This window comes from Zalophus californianus, chromosome X (genome assembly GCF_009762305.2).
Source record: "Zalophus californianus isolate mZalCal1 chromosome X, mZalCal1.pri.v2, whole genome shotgun sequence".
In the NCBI taxonomy this organism is placed as follows: Eukaryota; Metazoa; Chordata; class Mammalia; order Carnivora; family Otariidae; genus Zalophus; species Zalophus californianus.
Window position 1 is genome coordinate 2,011,342 of NC_045612.1, and position 15,624 is coordinate 2,026,965.

At 49.6% G+C, this 15,624-nt stretch overlaps 1 protein-coding gene across 1 annotated transcript; it reads left to right on the forward strand.

The window, feature by feature from the left end:
* The first annotated feature begins 13,370 nt into the window (after window positions 1-13,370).
* Window positions 13,371-14,527, forward strand: LOC113931507 (glyceraldehyde-3-phosphate dehydrogenase-like). Its single transcript, XM_027609556.2, has one exon. The coding sequence runs from the start codon at window positions 13,431-13,433 to the stop codon at window positions 14,430-14,432; it is 1,002 nt and encodes a 333-aa protein (XP_027465357.1). The 5' UTR covers window positions 13,371-13,430; the 3' UTR covers window positions 14,433-14,527.
* The last annotated feature ends 1,097 nt before the right edge of the window (window positions 14,528-15,624 follow it).

The following is a 15,624-nucleotide window of genomic DNA, read 5'->3' on the forward strand; positions in this document are numbered from 1 at the left end:
TTGAGTGAGTTGCTTAGAGTAATTCAGTCAGTTTGAGGTAGACCCAGGCAGGGCTCAAGGCAACTCTTCTGATTTTAATCTAGATTCAGTGAAACGTAAGGTGTCTAAAGTCTCCCAACTTCCTGATATAGCCATATTCTAATTTTACTTTAAGATGTGTATTTCAGGGTGGGGTGGGGATAAAGTGTATATTGCTAAGATTTATTTATGTTCAGAATGTATTTGGCGGGGAGGGAGAGGGAGAGAGAATCTCCAGCCGACCCACCGCTGAGTGTGGAGCCCAATGCGGGGCTTGATCCCACGACCGTGAGATCACGAGCTGAGCTGAAATCAAGAGTCGGACACTTAACCGACTGCGCCACTCAGGCGCCCCTAAAGGGCGTATTTCAGAATTTCGGAAGCTTTGGGCCTGACAGATATTTTTGGTTGATTGAGTCAAGGCAAACTGTCCACCCTTACTCTATGCCTTGTCCTACCTCTGATAAATTGATCTCTTTTTTGGGAGAGAAACAGTCAATCTTTTTTTGCTATAAATGCCCCTCCTCAGTATTGCTTTAGCTACATATCACAAATTTTGCCATGTTGTAGTTTTATTTTCATTCATTTCAGTATCTTCAAAATTTTTTCTTCAGATTTCCTCCTTGTCCCCTGGATCATTTAAAAGTGTGTTGTTTAGCTTCCGAGAGTCTGGAGATTTTTCTGTTAGCTTTCTGTTACTGATTTCTAGTTTGAGTCTGTTGTGCTTGGAGAACACACTCTGCATGATTCCAGTTCTTTGCAATTTAGTGAAGTTTGCCATGTTGGTGTGTGGCCCGTGGCTGCTTGTACAAGACGGTGTTGAGTCGAGTGGTTGGTGACTGCCCATTAGATCCTGTTTGTTGTCGGTGTAGTCGAGTCCTTCTAGAGCCTTCCTGATATTCTCTTTGGTTGTTTTGTTAATTGTTGAAGTCTCTAACTATAATCGTGGATGTGTCTATTTCTCCTTCCAGCCCTACCAATTTTTGCTGCCCAGTTAGGGGTGCCATGTCTTTTTGGTGGAATGACCCTTTACCATGAGAAGTTTTTGTTGTTCTTGAAATGAATGTTTTGATTTGATTTTTTATGCAAGTGAATTTTTTGGGATCACTTGTAGTTTTCATGTTGTAGGGGAGCAGCAGCAGCAGAAGGTCTTGGAGGGAAAGAAAACTCAATTCAGGGGAGGTCGCTTTGCTGCCTTTGGCTCTACTAGAACCAGAGTAAGGAACAGGAAGGGCAGCCTGCACTAACTTCCCTCTGCCCCTCTCCGTGGAAAAGAGGGGAGGACACTGGTGAACATTCCCATCTGCTTGGAATTTCAACATAAAAGCACGGGTGGGGTTGGGGGTTTTGATAAGGAAGCTTGAAGTTCCAGCAAGAGGTGTTTGCAAACACATCTTATAAGCAACTAGTGGGTCCGAGTTGACGTTAAAACAAGGTCCTTAGTCTATTCTTCATTTATGGCATTTCTTTAAACCTTGCTCTAAATGATAGCTTTTCCTAAATATGCATCCCAACGTAGTAATTGATAGTTATGCTAACTAAGACTTTATCTGTAGGGAGGAGGCGCCTAACGTGTGCCTGAACTGACCTGATTCCTTCCAGCAATATTCTAGGTCTGGGGAGAGTTTCTGAGATGGTCGCGCAGGACCCAGGAGGAAGTAGACGGCTTTCAACAAGTGATCCACAAAATCCGGATCGGGCAGGATGGGGTGGGGGGGAAGTGCTGCAGATGGCAGGCCCCACAGTGGGGTCTTGAAGCAGGAGTTCACCAGGGGGAGCAGAGGGACCGGCAAGGCCAAGGGCATGGAGGCATGGAGGCATGGAGGCATGGAAATGCTTAACCTGTTGGGGGACCTGAACACTCTTGCCCTGGGGCATGAATGCACGTGTGTTATTGAGAGTAAAATGAGGTTGGAGGTGTAGCAGAGCCAGACAGACAAGGCCCTGGGGCTGCTGTGTCAGAGGAAGGGGCTGGGGGAAGGGAGCCGCCAGAAGCTGCCGCCTTTGTTCAAGACACATCAAGGAGGTGCCCCTTCGCATTGCCTGTCACTCCTGACGAGGGCCCCTCTTAGCTGGCTGAATTCGCCCCCTCTTCTGCCAGCCTCTGGCTCTCTGTACCTTCAAAGCGGCGGGTGAGGGGAAGGTGGGCAAGGTAGGGCAGGGCCCAACAGCCCTGGTCCCCGAGCGGTGGGGTGGGCTAGGCCCGCTGGGGGAGGGAGGCCCTAAGTGCCCAGTGTCGGCCAGCTTAGTCCTCCCCTGAGAAGCTCACTTCTGGGACCAGCCACCTTCCTGGGCCAGCAGGCTGGGGATCATTCGGCAGGTCCCATGGAGTGGTTCTCTTCCAAGATCTGATGGTGCAGAGAGTCTCAGGGCTGCAGGGCCCAGCCTCCTTGCCTGCCAGCCACGGGGATCAAATGATTTTCACCCAGATGTGCAAGGCAAAAGCAGGTGTGTGCATGTGTTTGTATATGTGTGTCTTCCCACCTTCACTCAGCCCTTCAGGGTATTGCTAGAGGGAAAGGGCCAGAGCTTTCCAGAAACCCCCAAGCAGATTACATTTGTGCTCAAGGGAGCAGGGCTCTGGGGTGCTGGGGCCATTGTCCAGCCTCCAGGCAGGAGGCCTGTGTGCGCGCCTGAGGGAGGGTGAGGAGGGAAGTGGAGGAAGCAATTGCAGCCGGAGCTGAATTAGACATGGAGCGGGCGGAGGAGTGCTGTAGGCATCATGGGATGGCTCAGACGCTTGGCGAGAGTGCCTGGGTGGTGGGTGTGTGCGAGGGACCCCTCCCTTGCAGGCTGGAGGACATCAGGGCTTCCCAGAGCATTCCTGTGAGATGGTAGGTGGGCCGTGGGGCCCGCGGGTCTGGGGCTTGCTGTGAGCCTGGGCTAGGCACAGGGAATTGCAGGCGGTGGGGGAGAAGGCCCCAGGGTCAGAACACCCAGCTTCCTTCCTGCCCGCCCCTTGAGGCTCCTGGCCCCTGCCCTTTCTGCTACAGCTCCAGTCATACCTGACCTTTGCACCAAGTTGACGCACATTCCCTCTCTTCTGGTTGCAACCTTGCTTCCCCTTGACTCTGCCTCCCTGCGTGGGCAAATGCCCAAGGCTGTTGCTGTCTGAGCCTGCCCCCACTCCAGGACCCTGCCTTCCACCTGTGGCCCTTGCAGACACCTCCCACCCACACTGGCTTCCGACCTGGTCCCGCAGGGGACCAGGGGCTGATCTGTGAACTCAGAGCTCCTGGGCATCCCCGTGCAGCAGCGCGAGGCCAGCTTAGGGCACTGCTGTGGGCCCCCTGCTTGAGTGGGCCAGCTGCCTGAGCTAGCTGGCAGAGACGTGGGCCGAGGTTCTCAATCAGAGCACCATCCCTGCCTGCAGTGGGTAAGGCCGCCTCTTTCAGAGAAGGTTCCAGGCCCCCTGGCTCCAATAAGCGGGGGACAGATGGGAGGAGAGATGGAGAAAGATAGCCCTGTGCCAATGGTTCTTGGTGCCGATTGATGTGTCCATGGACTTTCAGGAGAAAGCCCGCTCTCCTTCTGCCCACATGATACCCACTGTGGCTCTGGGGGAGGTGCCCACTGCCTGAAGGCACTGCCTGGGCCCCTGCTCCCGGCAAAGTCAGCACACTGCTGGCGTGGACCCCTCCTTCCCGAGGGGCTCACTCGCCATTGGCCGCTTGGCTTCCCCCTGAACTTCTTCTCTGGGCCCCTTCCCTGCTGCAGAGTGGGTGCGTTGCTGCTGACCTGCCCTCCCTCTGCGCCTCAGCCACCTTGCCCACCCATCTGGGGCCAAGCTCAGACAAGGAGAGAAGGGAGGTAGGGATGGCCAGGCCAGCCAGATGGGGAGAGGGACAGCTGGGGGTGCCAGGGGCTGGGGAGGAAAGCAAACCCTCACCCCTGTCAGCTCCCCACTCATCCTTCCCAGCTCCTCCTCACGTGTCCCCCAAACACCCTCGCTCCTCTGCCTCCCTTAGGGACAGGATGCCTTCCGGGCCAGGCCCCTTTGCTTGTGGCCTCCAGGCCTGGTAGGCAGTAGCTCAGAGGCCGGTGCCCTGAGAGGGGGTCCCAGAGACCTGACCATGGGGCAGAGAATCAGATCCACGGGCAGCAAGGAGCTGGAGCTGGACTTGAGTAATGTGTCTCCAGGGCCCTCCCAGGCTCTAGGCAGTGGGGCTTTGAGCAGGACACCCCTTGTCCCCGGGACACTGTCAGCCATGTCCCTGATCCCCAGGCCACCCCCCCCCCCAAAGAGGGAGAGGGCACAGCAACCATGCTTGGATGGCAGTGACCCTTTGCGGGGGGCTACCCAGACCATCCCCTGCCCCCTGCTCTTGCAGGGAGCATTGGGCCTCTTCATCCATTCAGCCATTCATGCGCCCAAATAGTGAAGCATCCACAGCGGGCTGATAGCAAAGTGATCCAAACCAAGTGACATTCGAGCAGGGGAGCCGGACGCTTGCTCAGATGTAGGGCAAGTTGCCCAAAGCCCAGGGTGCACCTGGGCCAAGGCACTGTCCCAGAGCCCCTTGGGGACAGCATGGCTGTGGCAGGGCCCTGCCTCTCTGATCCCCTGCTCTTTGGAAGCCCTAGGTGGCAGTGCCCGTGGAGCCGTGAGGCCATTCTGGGGCCAGAAGCTCTGGGCACCTGGCTTTGTGGTGAGCCTGGCTTCTTCTTCCAGGCTTGCCTGCCCCTGAGGGGAGGGGGTGGGGCTCAGGTGAGCCAGCACCCCTCTGCAGCGCGAGGCTCCTGCATGGGAAGCCTTGTGGCCCTCTCCTCCTTGTGCGTCGGAATGAATGAACATTCTTTTTTTTTTTTTAAACTTTATTTATTTATTTGAGAGAGAGAGAGCAGGCTTAAGTGGGGGGCAGAGGAGGGCAGAGGTAGAGGGAGGAGCAGACTCCCCGCTGAGCAGGGAGCCCGATGCGGGACTCGATCCCAGGACCCTGAGATCTTGACCTGAGCCGAAGGCAGACGCTTAACCCACTGAGCCACCCAGGCGTCCCCATGAATGAACATTCTGTGGGCTCTTCCTGCCCACAGTGCCATCCCCCTGTGTCTACATGTGAACCCAAGGACTTCTCAGAGAATAAAGCTGTCATGCTGTCCTGGGTCCCCTCTGCTATCCCCACCCCCAGTGCAGGCCAGAGATCAGAGCTGAGGCCTCAGACAGATGGACCGATATGTGGGCTGTCAGGCCTGCAAGGAGGAGGGTCAGGGACAAGGTCAGGCACCTCGAGGACTGAAGCCATGAGGACCACTTGGTTTGGCAACATGGAGGGCACTGGCTGCCTTGGCCAGAGCTGTGTCAGAGGAGGGGTGGGTGGCAGTCAAGTGGGAGGAGGTGTGTGAGCAGGAAGGTGGTGGCTGGAGGGGAGCCCCCTGGGCCCCTGTGCCTCCTTCCCCACGGCCCGGCCCTCACGGTGAGTGAGGGGGGACTGGGGGGCTGCACCTGGGCCACTTACTGAGCGGAGGCTGACGGCCCTTGTCTCCCAGGGTCAGGAACAGATCTTTTTCTCACATCCCTCTTTCTGTCACTGTAGGAATGTCCTGGGGCTGCCCTAATAGATCACCACGACTGGGGCGGGGGGCTTAAAACAGCAGAAATGTCTTCTTTCACAGTTCTGGGGGCCAGAAGACTGAAATCAGAGTATTGGAGGGCCTCTGGAGGCTCGAAGGGAAGCTCCTTCCCACCTCTTCCAGTTTCTGGGGGTTCCGGGTGTCCTTGGGTTTGTAGACGCCACCCCAATCCTTGCCTCTGTCTTCACACGACTTTCTTTCTAGTTCTCTTCTGTCTCTTCTAAGGCCACTGGTCATTGGATTTAAGGCCCTCCCTGGTAATCCTGGAGGAGCTCATTTCCAGATCCTTAATTTCATCACATTTGCAAAGGCCGTTTGTCTTCATAAGGTCACATTCACAGGGTCTTGGCTGTGGACATAGCTCCTGGGGACCCCCACTCACCCCACCACCCCCAGGCGTTTCCTGCTCTGGCCCCAGGGAGCTGAGTGTCCTCCTCCGTGTCACTGACCCGTTGTCCAGCACGCGGCCAGATGGGAGTGCTCTCCTTGGGGTAGCCTCGGGGTGTCCGTGGCTTGGCAAGTGCACAGGCTGGTGTCTGCAAGAAGGGTGGGCATTGGGGTGGGCTCGTGGAAAGGGGCTGGTGCCCCCGAGGAGGGGCTGGCCACAGATGGGAGCAAGGACAGGCCATCGGGAGAGACAGGACGAAGCGAGGGGCAAGCAGCACAGATGGGGCAGGGAGTTCTGTTTCCTCAGCATGAGAGGAGGCACAGGGGATGTGGCAGGAGTCAGGGGAGCAGTGTGCAGAGCAAACGGATGATCCTCGGGGCCCGGGAGCATTTTGGAACAGGGACCAGCCACATGCTGAGAACCATCTTGTGGGCTTCCTTCCATGCCGCTACCAGACCTCTGCGCCTGAGGTTGCCCAACCCAGACGCCCTTACGGTACAGTGGGCTCCAGTGCTTCCTCTGGGAGACCCGGGCTCTGCTCTCCCCGCCCCCTCTCGCTCCCCATCCTTGAAAATTATGCAGCTACATAAATGCCATTCACAGCGAAGCCATGCAAGCCATGGTTACTTTTCTTCTCTGCACAGCATTTTGTTTTCCCAGGAGTTAATAATTGTCCTTTGGCTAGCTGTTTGCTTAGCTTCCCGTGCACTTATCACTAATTCAACCCTAGACTCGTCCTGGTGTGTAAATGTTCTCTCAAGACATTCAAACACACCAGACATTCTAGTAATTTCTTCTTAGAGAAAATCTCTTGTGGCAGAGCCCTCGGACTGGCGGCAGGCCGTCCAGCTGCCTGTGCCCCCGTCCCTGGCATCTCCCTTTGCCATGTCCCGCAGAAAGCTCCCCCATGCGGGAGCCCTCAGGCCCTGCCCCCGCCATGTTGGAACTCTGTTTCCCCTCACCCCATGTTGGAGCCCTTACTTTATGGTCAATTTTCCTTCCCTTTCCTTTTTTTTTTTTTTTTTTTTTTAACAATGAGCCTGTGTTTCTGTACTGCTTGTGTAAAGTTTAAAAAAATATATTTCAAAAAGAGCTAGACAGACTGGAGATCAGGAGCCCTGGCTTTGCGGCCTGGCGTGGCCTCTGCTGTTCGGTGCGGCCTTGAGCGAGCCTCTCCCTCCCTAAGTCTTGCTTCCATTATCTGTAGAACCCCAGGTTTAGACTGGGGTTATTCATTAATCCTTCATTTATTCATTCAACAGACATTTGTTTAGCAGGGACTCTTAAGAAAACTGTTTATCATGGAAACTGTCAACCTTAAACAAAGGTAGAGAGAATCGTTACTTTAGCCCTGGAGCCCCTGGAGACTGATGAGCCCGTGTCAACAGTTATCACCAATTTGCTGGTATTTCTCATCTATCGCCTCCTTTGTTTCCTGGAGTATTTTTTGGAATTTACTCTTTTGAAATAATCTGATTCACAGGCAGTTGCCCCGAGCATCAGCATCTTGCACATCCAGCAGACGACAGTGGGGTCATCTGCACGCGTGTGTGCACTCGTGTGCATTTCTGAAATGCGGTCAAAATGTAGCTGTTCCTTTGTCACACAGATCCTCCTGCTACGTCTTCATAGGCGTTCATTGTTTTCGAAAAGAAACTGCCAAACTGTCTCCCAGAGTGGCTGCCCCATGAGCATTTGCTACTGTTGCTATTTTTTATTGGAGCCCTGCTGGTAGAAGCCTAGTGGTATTGCCTTGTGCTTTTTTTTTTTTTTAAATATTTTATTTATTTATTTATTCATTTGAGAGAGCGAGAATGAAAGAGAGAGAGAGAGAGAGAGAGAGCACATGAGGGGGGGAGGGTCAGAGGGAGAAGCAGACTCCCTGCTGAGCAGGGAGCCTGATGCGGAACTCGATCCCAGGACCCTGGGATCATGACCCGAGCCGAAGGCAGTCGCTTAACCAACTGAGCCACCCAGGCGCCCCGCCTTGTGCTTTTGATGTGCCTTTCCCTGAGGGCGGATGAAGTCAAGCAACTTTTCATGCCCCTATTTGCCACTTGTGTGGCCTCTTGGGTGAAATTTTTTTTGTCTATTTTTCTAAGTAGATTGTTTGCTTTTTTACTGTTGGATTTTGCCCATCTGGTTCATTTGTACTCCCCCCTTTTCTGTAGAATATTTCTTTGAAAAATGAGCTTTTGACTGTGGAATAATTTTACCTTCACAGAGATGTTACAGAGATGCTACCGAGAATTCCTGGGTACTCCTCACCCTCACCTGACTCAAAGCCAGACTTCATTCACATGTCACCACTTTTTCTACTAATGTCCCTTTTGTGTTCCGGGACCCTGTCCAGGACCCCGCGTTGCTTTTAGTTTGGAGCATTTTAAAATAAATGCTAAACATCATGTCATTTCACCCATAAACACTTACCTATGGATTGCCAGTAGATAAGGGCTTCTAAAACCAATCCCGCAATGTCATGGTCACACCTAGCAATTGAAATCACAAATAAGTCCTTAACGTCGCCTAGTACACACTTTTCTTGATTGTTTCAAAGATGCATTTTCATGATGGTTTGTTCAGACATGAACGCCAGCAAAGACCATACTTATAGCATGGGGTTGATATGCCTCATATGTCTTTTCTGTGTCATCTATTTGTTGGAAAAACCAAGTCTTTCATCACAGGGTTACAAAAGGGCAATTTTCTGATTTGATCATTCTTTCTGCATTTCCGACTTGGAATTTGGTAATGGAAGAAATTTCCCTCATCAACTATTCTATTCGGTTATCATGAAACACAGGTAATCCGGGACAAGCTTCTTTCTATTTATTCCCCTTCAGAGTAATGACTTGGTCCCCAACAACTTCCAGAATGACCAGTCACTAAGAATGTCTGGACTTTTACATATTGAATATGTGTCTGCTATTGCCATCGTTCTGCCTTTTGAGGCTCAGATGGCTCCCTCTGTGGCCTGTGGGAGCTCCTGCAAGGGGGCTCCCAGGTCCCCCTGATGTGGCGTTCGTGGTCTGAGGCCTTCCTCACTTCCTGCCGTAGCAGAACGTGCCAGGCTCGCTGTGCACACTTCCTGCTCCAGTCCTGGCTCCCGGTGGAGGGAGATGACATTCAGAAAGACCACACCTAGACACTGCTGAATACAGTTCAGATTTTCTTCTAGTTCTTTTTTTCCTTAAGATGTATCCCAAATAGGGGCGCCTGGGTGGCTCAGATGGTTAAGCGTCTTCCTTCGGCTCAGGTCATGATCCCAGGGTCCTGGGGTCGAGCCCCGCATCGGGTTCCCTGCTCGGCGGGAAGCCTGCTTCTCCCTCTCCCTCTCCCCCTCTCCCTGCTTGTGTTCCCTCTCTTGCTGTGTCTCTCTCTGTCAAATAAATAAAATCTTAAAAAAAAAAAGATGTATCCCAAATAGGTATGTATAATGAAAATTCCATGTTTTCGAGACACTTGAAATAGTTTTTTGCACAGTTAAGCCAAAACTGTTATATGGTTATGTTCATTTGTTTCTGTTTGTTTTTGACTCTTAGGGATTGCTTTGGTCTCCTTTTTGATTTTTTTAAGTATAGAAAACTTTTTTTTTAAGATTTTATTTATTTATTTGAGATAGAGAGAGAGAGCACAAGCAGGGGGAACGGCAGGCAGAGGGAGAGGCAGGCTCCCCAAGGAGCAGGGAGCCCGACGCGGGGCTCGATCCCAGGACCCTGGATCATGACCTGAGCGAAAGACAGTCGCCCAACCAACTGAGCCACCCAGGCGCCCTAGAAAACGTTTTTCAAGAAACAATACTTGTATATTTATTTCCTCCTGTTTCTTATACAAATATTATTATATATTGTGGATGTATCCTTACATCCTGGCGACACTCCCTTTATCCACCTGCAGAGTGCTCCGAGAGGCGGGCCTAGCAGAGCTGACTCAACCAAGCCTGAGTGGTGGGTGGTGGCTGGTTTCCAGTCGTTTGTTATTACTGAGAAGTTCCTACTCTTGACAGGTCTGGGAGACTCCCTCCTTCCCTCTCTCCTTCATTACTTCAACACATGCAGAGTGCTAGCCGTGTACCAAACACTGGGCCAGGCTCCCTGGATGTCATGATTACGATGGAGACTGCTGGTTGCTTCCCCTCCATCTGGTCGTCCATTCTTCTCTGGTGACAGATTCTTAGCTAGGCCCATGCCTGCCTGAATTAAAGCTGTACTCCTGAGCCTCCTTCACAGCTAGTTGCAGCCAAATGACCAGTTCTGGCCAGTGAGATTTGACTGGAAGCACCTTGTATAGCACCTTCTGGGAAACTCCTTTCAGAGATGCTGGTATTCTCCTTGTTCCTCTTGTTCACTCTTTCCTCTATTCCCCGCCTCATCTTTGTTCTGATGTGATGGCTGGAGCTCTAGCTGCCATCTTGGATCAAGGCAGTAAAGGCCACACCCTAGAGATTAGTGAGTTGGAATGATCTGGAAGGACCTTTGAACCCTAATGATTTTGTGGAATATCCATACTAGCCCTGAACGTTTTACCTCTGGACTTCGTTAATGCACAAGACAAATAAATGTCTTCTTTGGTTAAGCCACCATTATTATTGGTTTTTTCTCATGTGTATCCCTAAACCTAATTCTAATGGACAGAGGAAAAAACAAAACAGATATGGTCTCTGATATTACCTAGTCGGGGGACAGCCATTTAATGACACATCTAATAGGTAAGTGTGTAATTATTGTTGCAAAAATATCTATGAAAGAAAACTACCAGACCACCCTTTAACAACAACAACAACAACAACAACAACAACCCAAGACTGAGAGAAAGATTCATCTTAGATGAACATATCCAGAATGTTGCAATCAGAAAACCAAGAAGGAAAGTGTTTTTATGTTAGTGTGCATGTAAGTTTTGTGACATTTCAAAAGATACAAGTTGATTTGTTTCCTTCGGTATTATAAACTAGATGCTCTGAGTGGCCATTCTGATAAAAATAACCAAAATTCCTGAAGAAAAGATGTTAAAATCATCTTTTTAAATGTACCAATGAGATGGTGAAAAAGTTAGGAATCCCAGAGTCCAAAAATTAAGTCAAGACAGGAACCCAGGGAGGTAAATAGAACACTGAGGCCAACTTTCACCCTGAGGGCATTTGTGGACCCTGGTGACCTTCAGCTTCAGTTTTCATGGCCTCATGGACTGTGGGGACAGGCCACAAAGCCCAAGTCTTGCAAAATAGGAAACCTTCATCCACCTCCCCCCACTGCATGAAGGTGGGACATAAAAGGTTAAGTCATCGTTGGAGAGGTGAACTAGAGACATTGACCACCACCTCTTTGTCCACTAGACTACAAGGAGAGTGGCTTATTTCCAAACCTGGCGTGAGAGGGAGGGGAGAATATCTGCTCTGCACATTTGTGCTCGCAAGCGAGCACCACGTGGATTTGCAGCTAGAATTTGAATACCTGGGTAGTCTGTAAAGTCCTCAAACTGAGAATTTAGTTTAAAATGGTTCTGGGTTGGAGTGCCTCCAGAAAATCACCAGAAGTCCATGCAAATGCTCTCTGAAGGAATCCCCCTTCAATCTAGGTTTCAAGGCGTTCCCACTATGAAGTTCCAAGTCAGAAAATCTAAACACACAAGGGAAGAATGGGGGACACCTGGGTGGCTCAATCGGTGAAGCGTCTGCCTTCAGCTCAGGTCACGATCCTGGAGTCCCGGGATTGAGTCCCACGTCGGGCTCCCTGCTCAGTGGTGTGTCTGCTTCTCCCTCTCCCTCACTCGTGCTCTCTCTATCTCTCTCTCTTGCCTGCTCACTCTCTCTCTAAAATAAATAAACTCTTAAAAAAAAAAGTGAAAAAGGGAACAGAGCCCCATGAGGGACTGACAACTGAATAATTCACCAGAGACTTCAAATGGTGGGCTTATCAGACACAGAGGATGAAATAAGCAGGTTTAATATGTTCAGAGAAATAAAAGGAGATTGAAAATATAATAAAGGGCAGAATTCTATAAAAACAACCAAATATATATGAAAAAACAAATAATATTTATAAAAGTGAAAAATAAAATAGAGTTTAAAAATTCAGTGAAGGACTTCCATTTCTGGTAATGACAAATTAGTTAATTCATGCCTACTTCCTGATGAGTGCACTTAGAAAAGCTGGAAAAATAGAAAAGTCACTTACCTGAAGGCATCCAGAGAAAAAAGAGGATGCAGAATTTCCAGGCCAGGATGCAGAGAAGAACAGGAACTGAGGAAGGTGAAACCGGTGTTTGGAGCTGATTGTCCTCTGAGTGTCTCTGCAGAGTCTAGAATGGGTGGGTTGGAGATGGCAGAGGGCTATTGACAGCTACATGGGGCTAGAAGGATAGGCATTGGAACCTAAGACCTGCCAGGGAACCACCCTGGTGAATCTTCCTCGTTTTAGTTGAGACCCTGAAGAGCTGCTCCCTAGGAGTAAGGTGATCCAGAAATAGAGTCTTCTAGCATTTTAGCTAGTTTTTAATTAATTAATTAATTAATTTAAAGATTTTATTTATTAATTTGACAGAGAGAGACACAGTGAGAGAGAGGGAACACAAGCAGGGGGACTGGGAGAGGAAGAAGCAGGCTTCCTGCCGTGCAGGGAGCCTGATGCAGGGCTCGATCCCAGGACCCCGGGACCACGACCTGAGCCGAAGGCAGACGCTTAACGACTGAGCCACCCAGGTGCCCCTTTAGCTAGTTTTTTTATCCTCTCAATCCCTGAAACTGGATTAGGATGACCCTGGATTGCTCAGAGAAGCCACATTTTGTTCAGAAGCTCACAAAGCCAAGTGGAATAGTCTCTGGAGGAAGATAACATCATCCTCACCCTCAAGTTATTGCTACAAACATTTTTTTTCAATTACAATGTTCAGCAAACAATAAAAACAGGTAGGCATGTGAGGAGAGAAGGCAATAGGAATGAAAACCAACGGAAATAATAGACAATAGAAAAAGACCCACAGTGGCTCCTGATATTGCAATTATCAAGTGTAAACTTTAAAATTACTAAGTACACATGTTCAAAGATATAAATGGCAATATTGATAATTATGGCAGAAGACTAAAACTATAAAAAAGAGCCATTTGAAAATTCTAGAACTAAAAATGACTGTAACCAAAATTAAGAAATGAATGGATGGGCATAATAGCAGCATATGTGCAGCTGAAGAGAGTGTTGGACTGGAAGGTAAATCAGAAGAAACTATTCAGAATGAAGTAGGGAGAGACAAAGGGATGGAAAATTTTTTTAAAAAGAGAAGGAGACAGAGAGGATACAGTAAAATGTAATGTATGTGTAAATCAAGTCCCAGAAGACAAGGAAAGAAAAAAATGGGGCCTAAGCAATATTAAAAGACATGATGGGCTCTCTGCTCCTCCCTGTTCGACAGACAGCCGCGAATTCTGGTGCAGTGCCAGCCGCGTCCCTGAGACACGATGGTGAAGGTCGGAGTGAACGGATTTGGCCATATTGGGCGCCTGGTCACCAGGGCTGCTTTTAACTCTGGCAAAGTGGATATTGTGGCCATCAGTGATCCCTTCATTGACCTCAACTACATGGTCTACATGTTCCAGTATGATTCCACCCATGGCAAATTCCACGGTACAGTCAAGGCTGAGAACGGGAAGCTTGTCATCAATGGAAAGTCCATCTCCATCTTCCAGGAGCGAGAGCCCGCCAACATCAAATGGGGTGATGCTGGTGCTGAGTATGTTGTGGAGTCCACTGGGGTCTTCACCACCATGGAGAAGGCTGCGGCCCACTTGAAGGGCGGGGCCAAGAGGGTCATCATCTCTGCTCCCTCTGCCGACGCCCCCATGTTCGTGATGGGTGTGAACCATGAGAAGTATGACAACTCCCTCAAGATTGTCAGCAATGCCTCCTGCACCACCAACGGCTTGGCTCCTCTGGCCAAGGTCATCCATGACAACTTCGGCATCGTGGAGGGACTCATGACCACCGTCCATGCCATCACTGCCACCCAGAAGCCCGTGGACGGTCCCTCTGGGAAGCTGTGGCGCGACGGCCGAGGGGCTGCCCAGAACATCATCCCTGCTTCCACTGGTGCTGCCAAGGCTGTGGACAAGGTCATCCCTGAGCTGAGCGGGAAGCTCACTGGCATGGCCTTCCGTGTCCCCACCCCCAACGTGTCCGTCGTGGATCTGACCTGCCGTCTGGAGAAAGCTGCCAAATATGACGACATCAAGAAGGTGGTGAAGCAGGCATCAGAGGGCCCCCTCAAGGGCATCCTGGGGTACACTGAGGACCAGGTCGTCTCCTGCAACTTCAACAGTGACACCCACTCCTCCACCTTCGATGCCGGGGCTGGCATTGCTCTCAACGACCACTTTGTCAAGCTCATTTCCTGGTATGACAATGAATTCGGCTATAGCAACCGGGTGGTGGACCTTATGGTCCACATGGCCTCCAAGGAGTAAGAGCCCCCTGGACCACCAGCCCCAGCGAGAGCAAGAGGGAGAGAGAGGCCCTCAGCTGCTGGGGAGTCCCTGCCCCAACTTATCCCGCAAAACACTGAGAATCTCCCGACCTCCACCATTTCCATCCCAGACCCCCTGAAGAAGGGGAGGGGTTTGGGGAGCCCTACCTTGTCATGTACCATCAATAAAGTATACTGTACCCAGCCCAAAAAAAAAAAAAAAAAGACATGATGGTGGGGCGCCTGGGTGGCTCAGTCAGTTAAGCATCTGCCTTTGGCTCAGGTCATGATCTCAGGGTCCTGGAATTGAGCCCTGTGTCAGGTTCCCCACTTAGCGGGAAATCTGCTTCTCCCCCCCCGCCGCTCCCCCTTCTCCCCCATACTCTCTCTCTCTCTCAAATAAATAAATAAAATCTTAAAAAAAAAGATATGAAGGCTGATAATTTTCCAAAAATGAAGAGAACCTCAAATCACAGATTAAAAAGGGTTCACAAACTGCAGAATAAGTGAAGAGAAATGCATAACTAGGGACATCAGGGTAAAATAACTAAAAACCAAATTACTTAATTGTGAAATATTGGAAGCTTTATATTTGAGATCAGGTACAAGATAAGGTTACTGGTTAACACCAGTTCTATTTAGCATTGTACTTGAGTACCTTGCCAGTGCAGTAAGGCAAGGCAAATAAAAAGAAAATGTTGAGAAATAATTTGCAGATGATGTAATAGTTTATGTAAAAAAATCCCCCAAAATCTAAAGATAAATTATTCAAATTAATAAGAAAATCTAAAGATAAATTATTCAAATTAATAAGAAAATTTAGCACACTCTTTTGGATATAAAATCAATATATAAAATTACCTTAGACATAATTTATAAATGAAAAAGATAACATTTATAATAGCATAAAATATATGACTATTCAGGAATAAAGCTAATAAAGACATGCAAAAGCATTATGTAGAAATTTATAATAGTTTGAAAGACAGTGAAAGAAAAATATAAAAACAATAAAAATCTATGCTATGTTCATGGATTGGAACACATAATTTTTAAAAAAGATTTTATTTATTTATTTGTCAGAGAGAGAGAGCAAGAGAGCGAGCACAAGCAAGGAGAATGGCAGGCAAAGGGAGAAGCAGGCTCCCCGCTGAGTAAGAAGCCTGGTGCGGGACTCGATCCCCCACCCTGAG

Bases quoted from the DNA above. Each gene is read 5' to 3' on its own strand.
- LOC113931507 (XM_027609556.2), top strand. From the start codon at position 13,431: ATGGTGAAGGTCGGAGTGAACGGATTTGGCCATATTGGGCGCCTGGTC.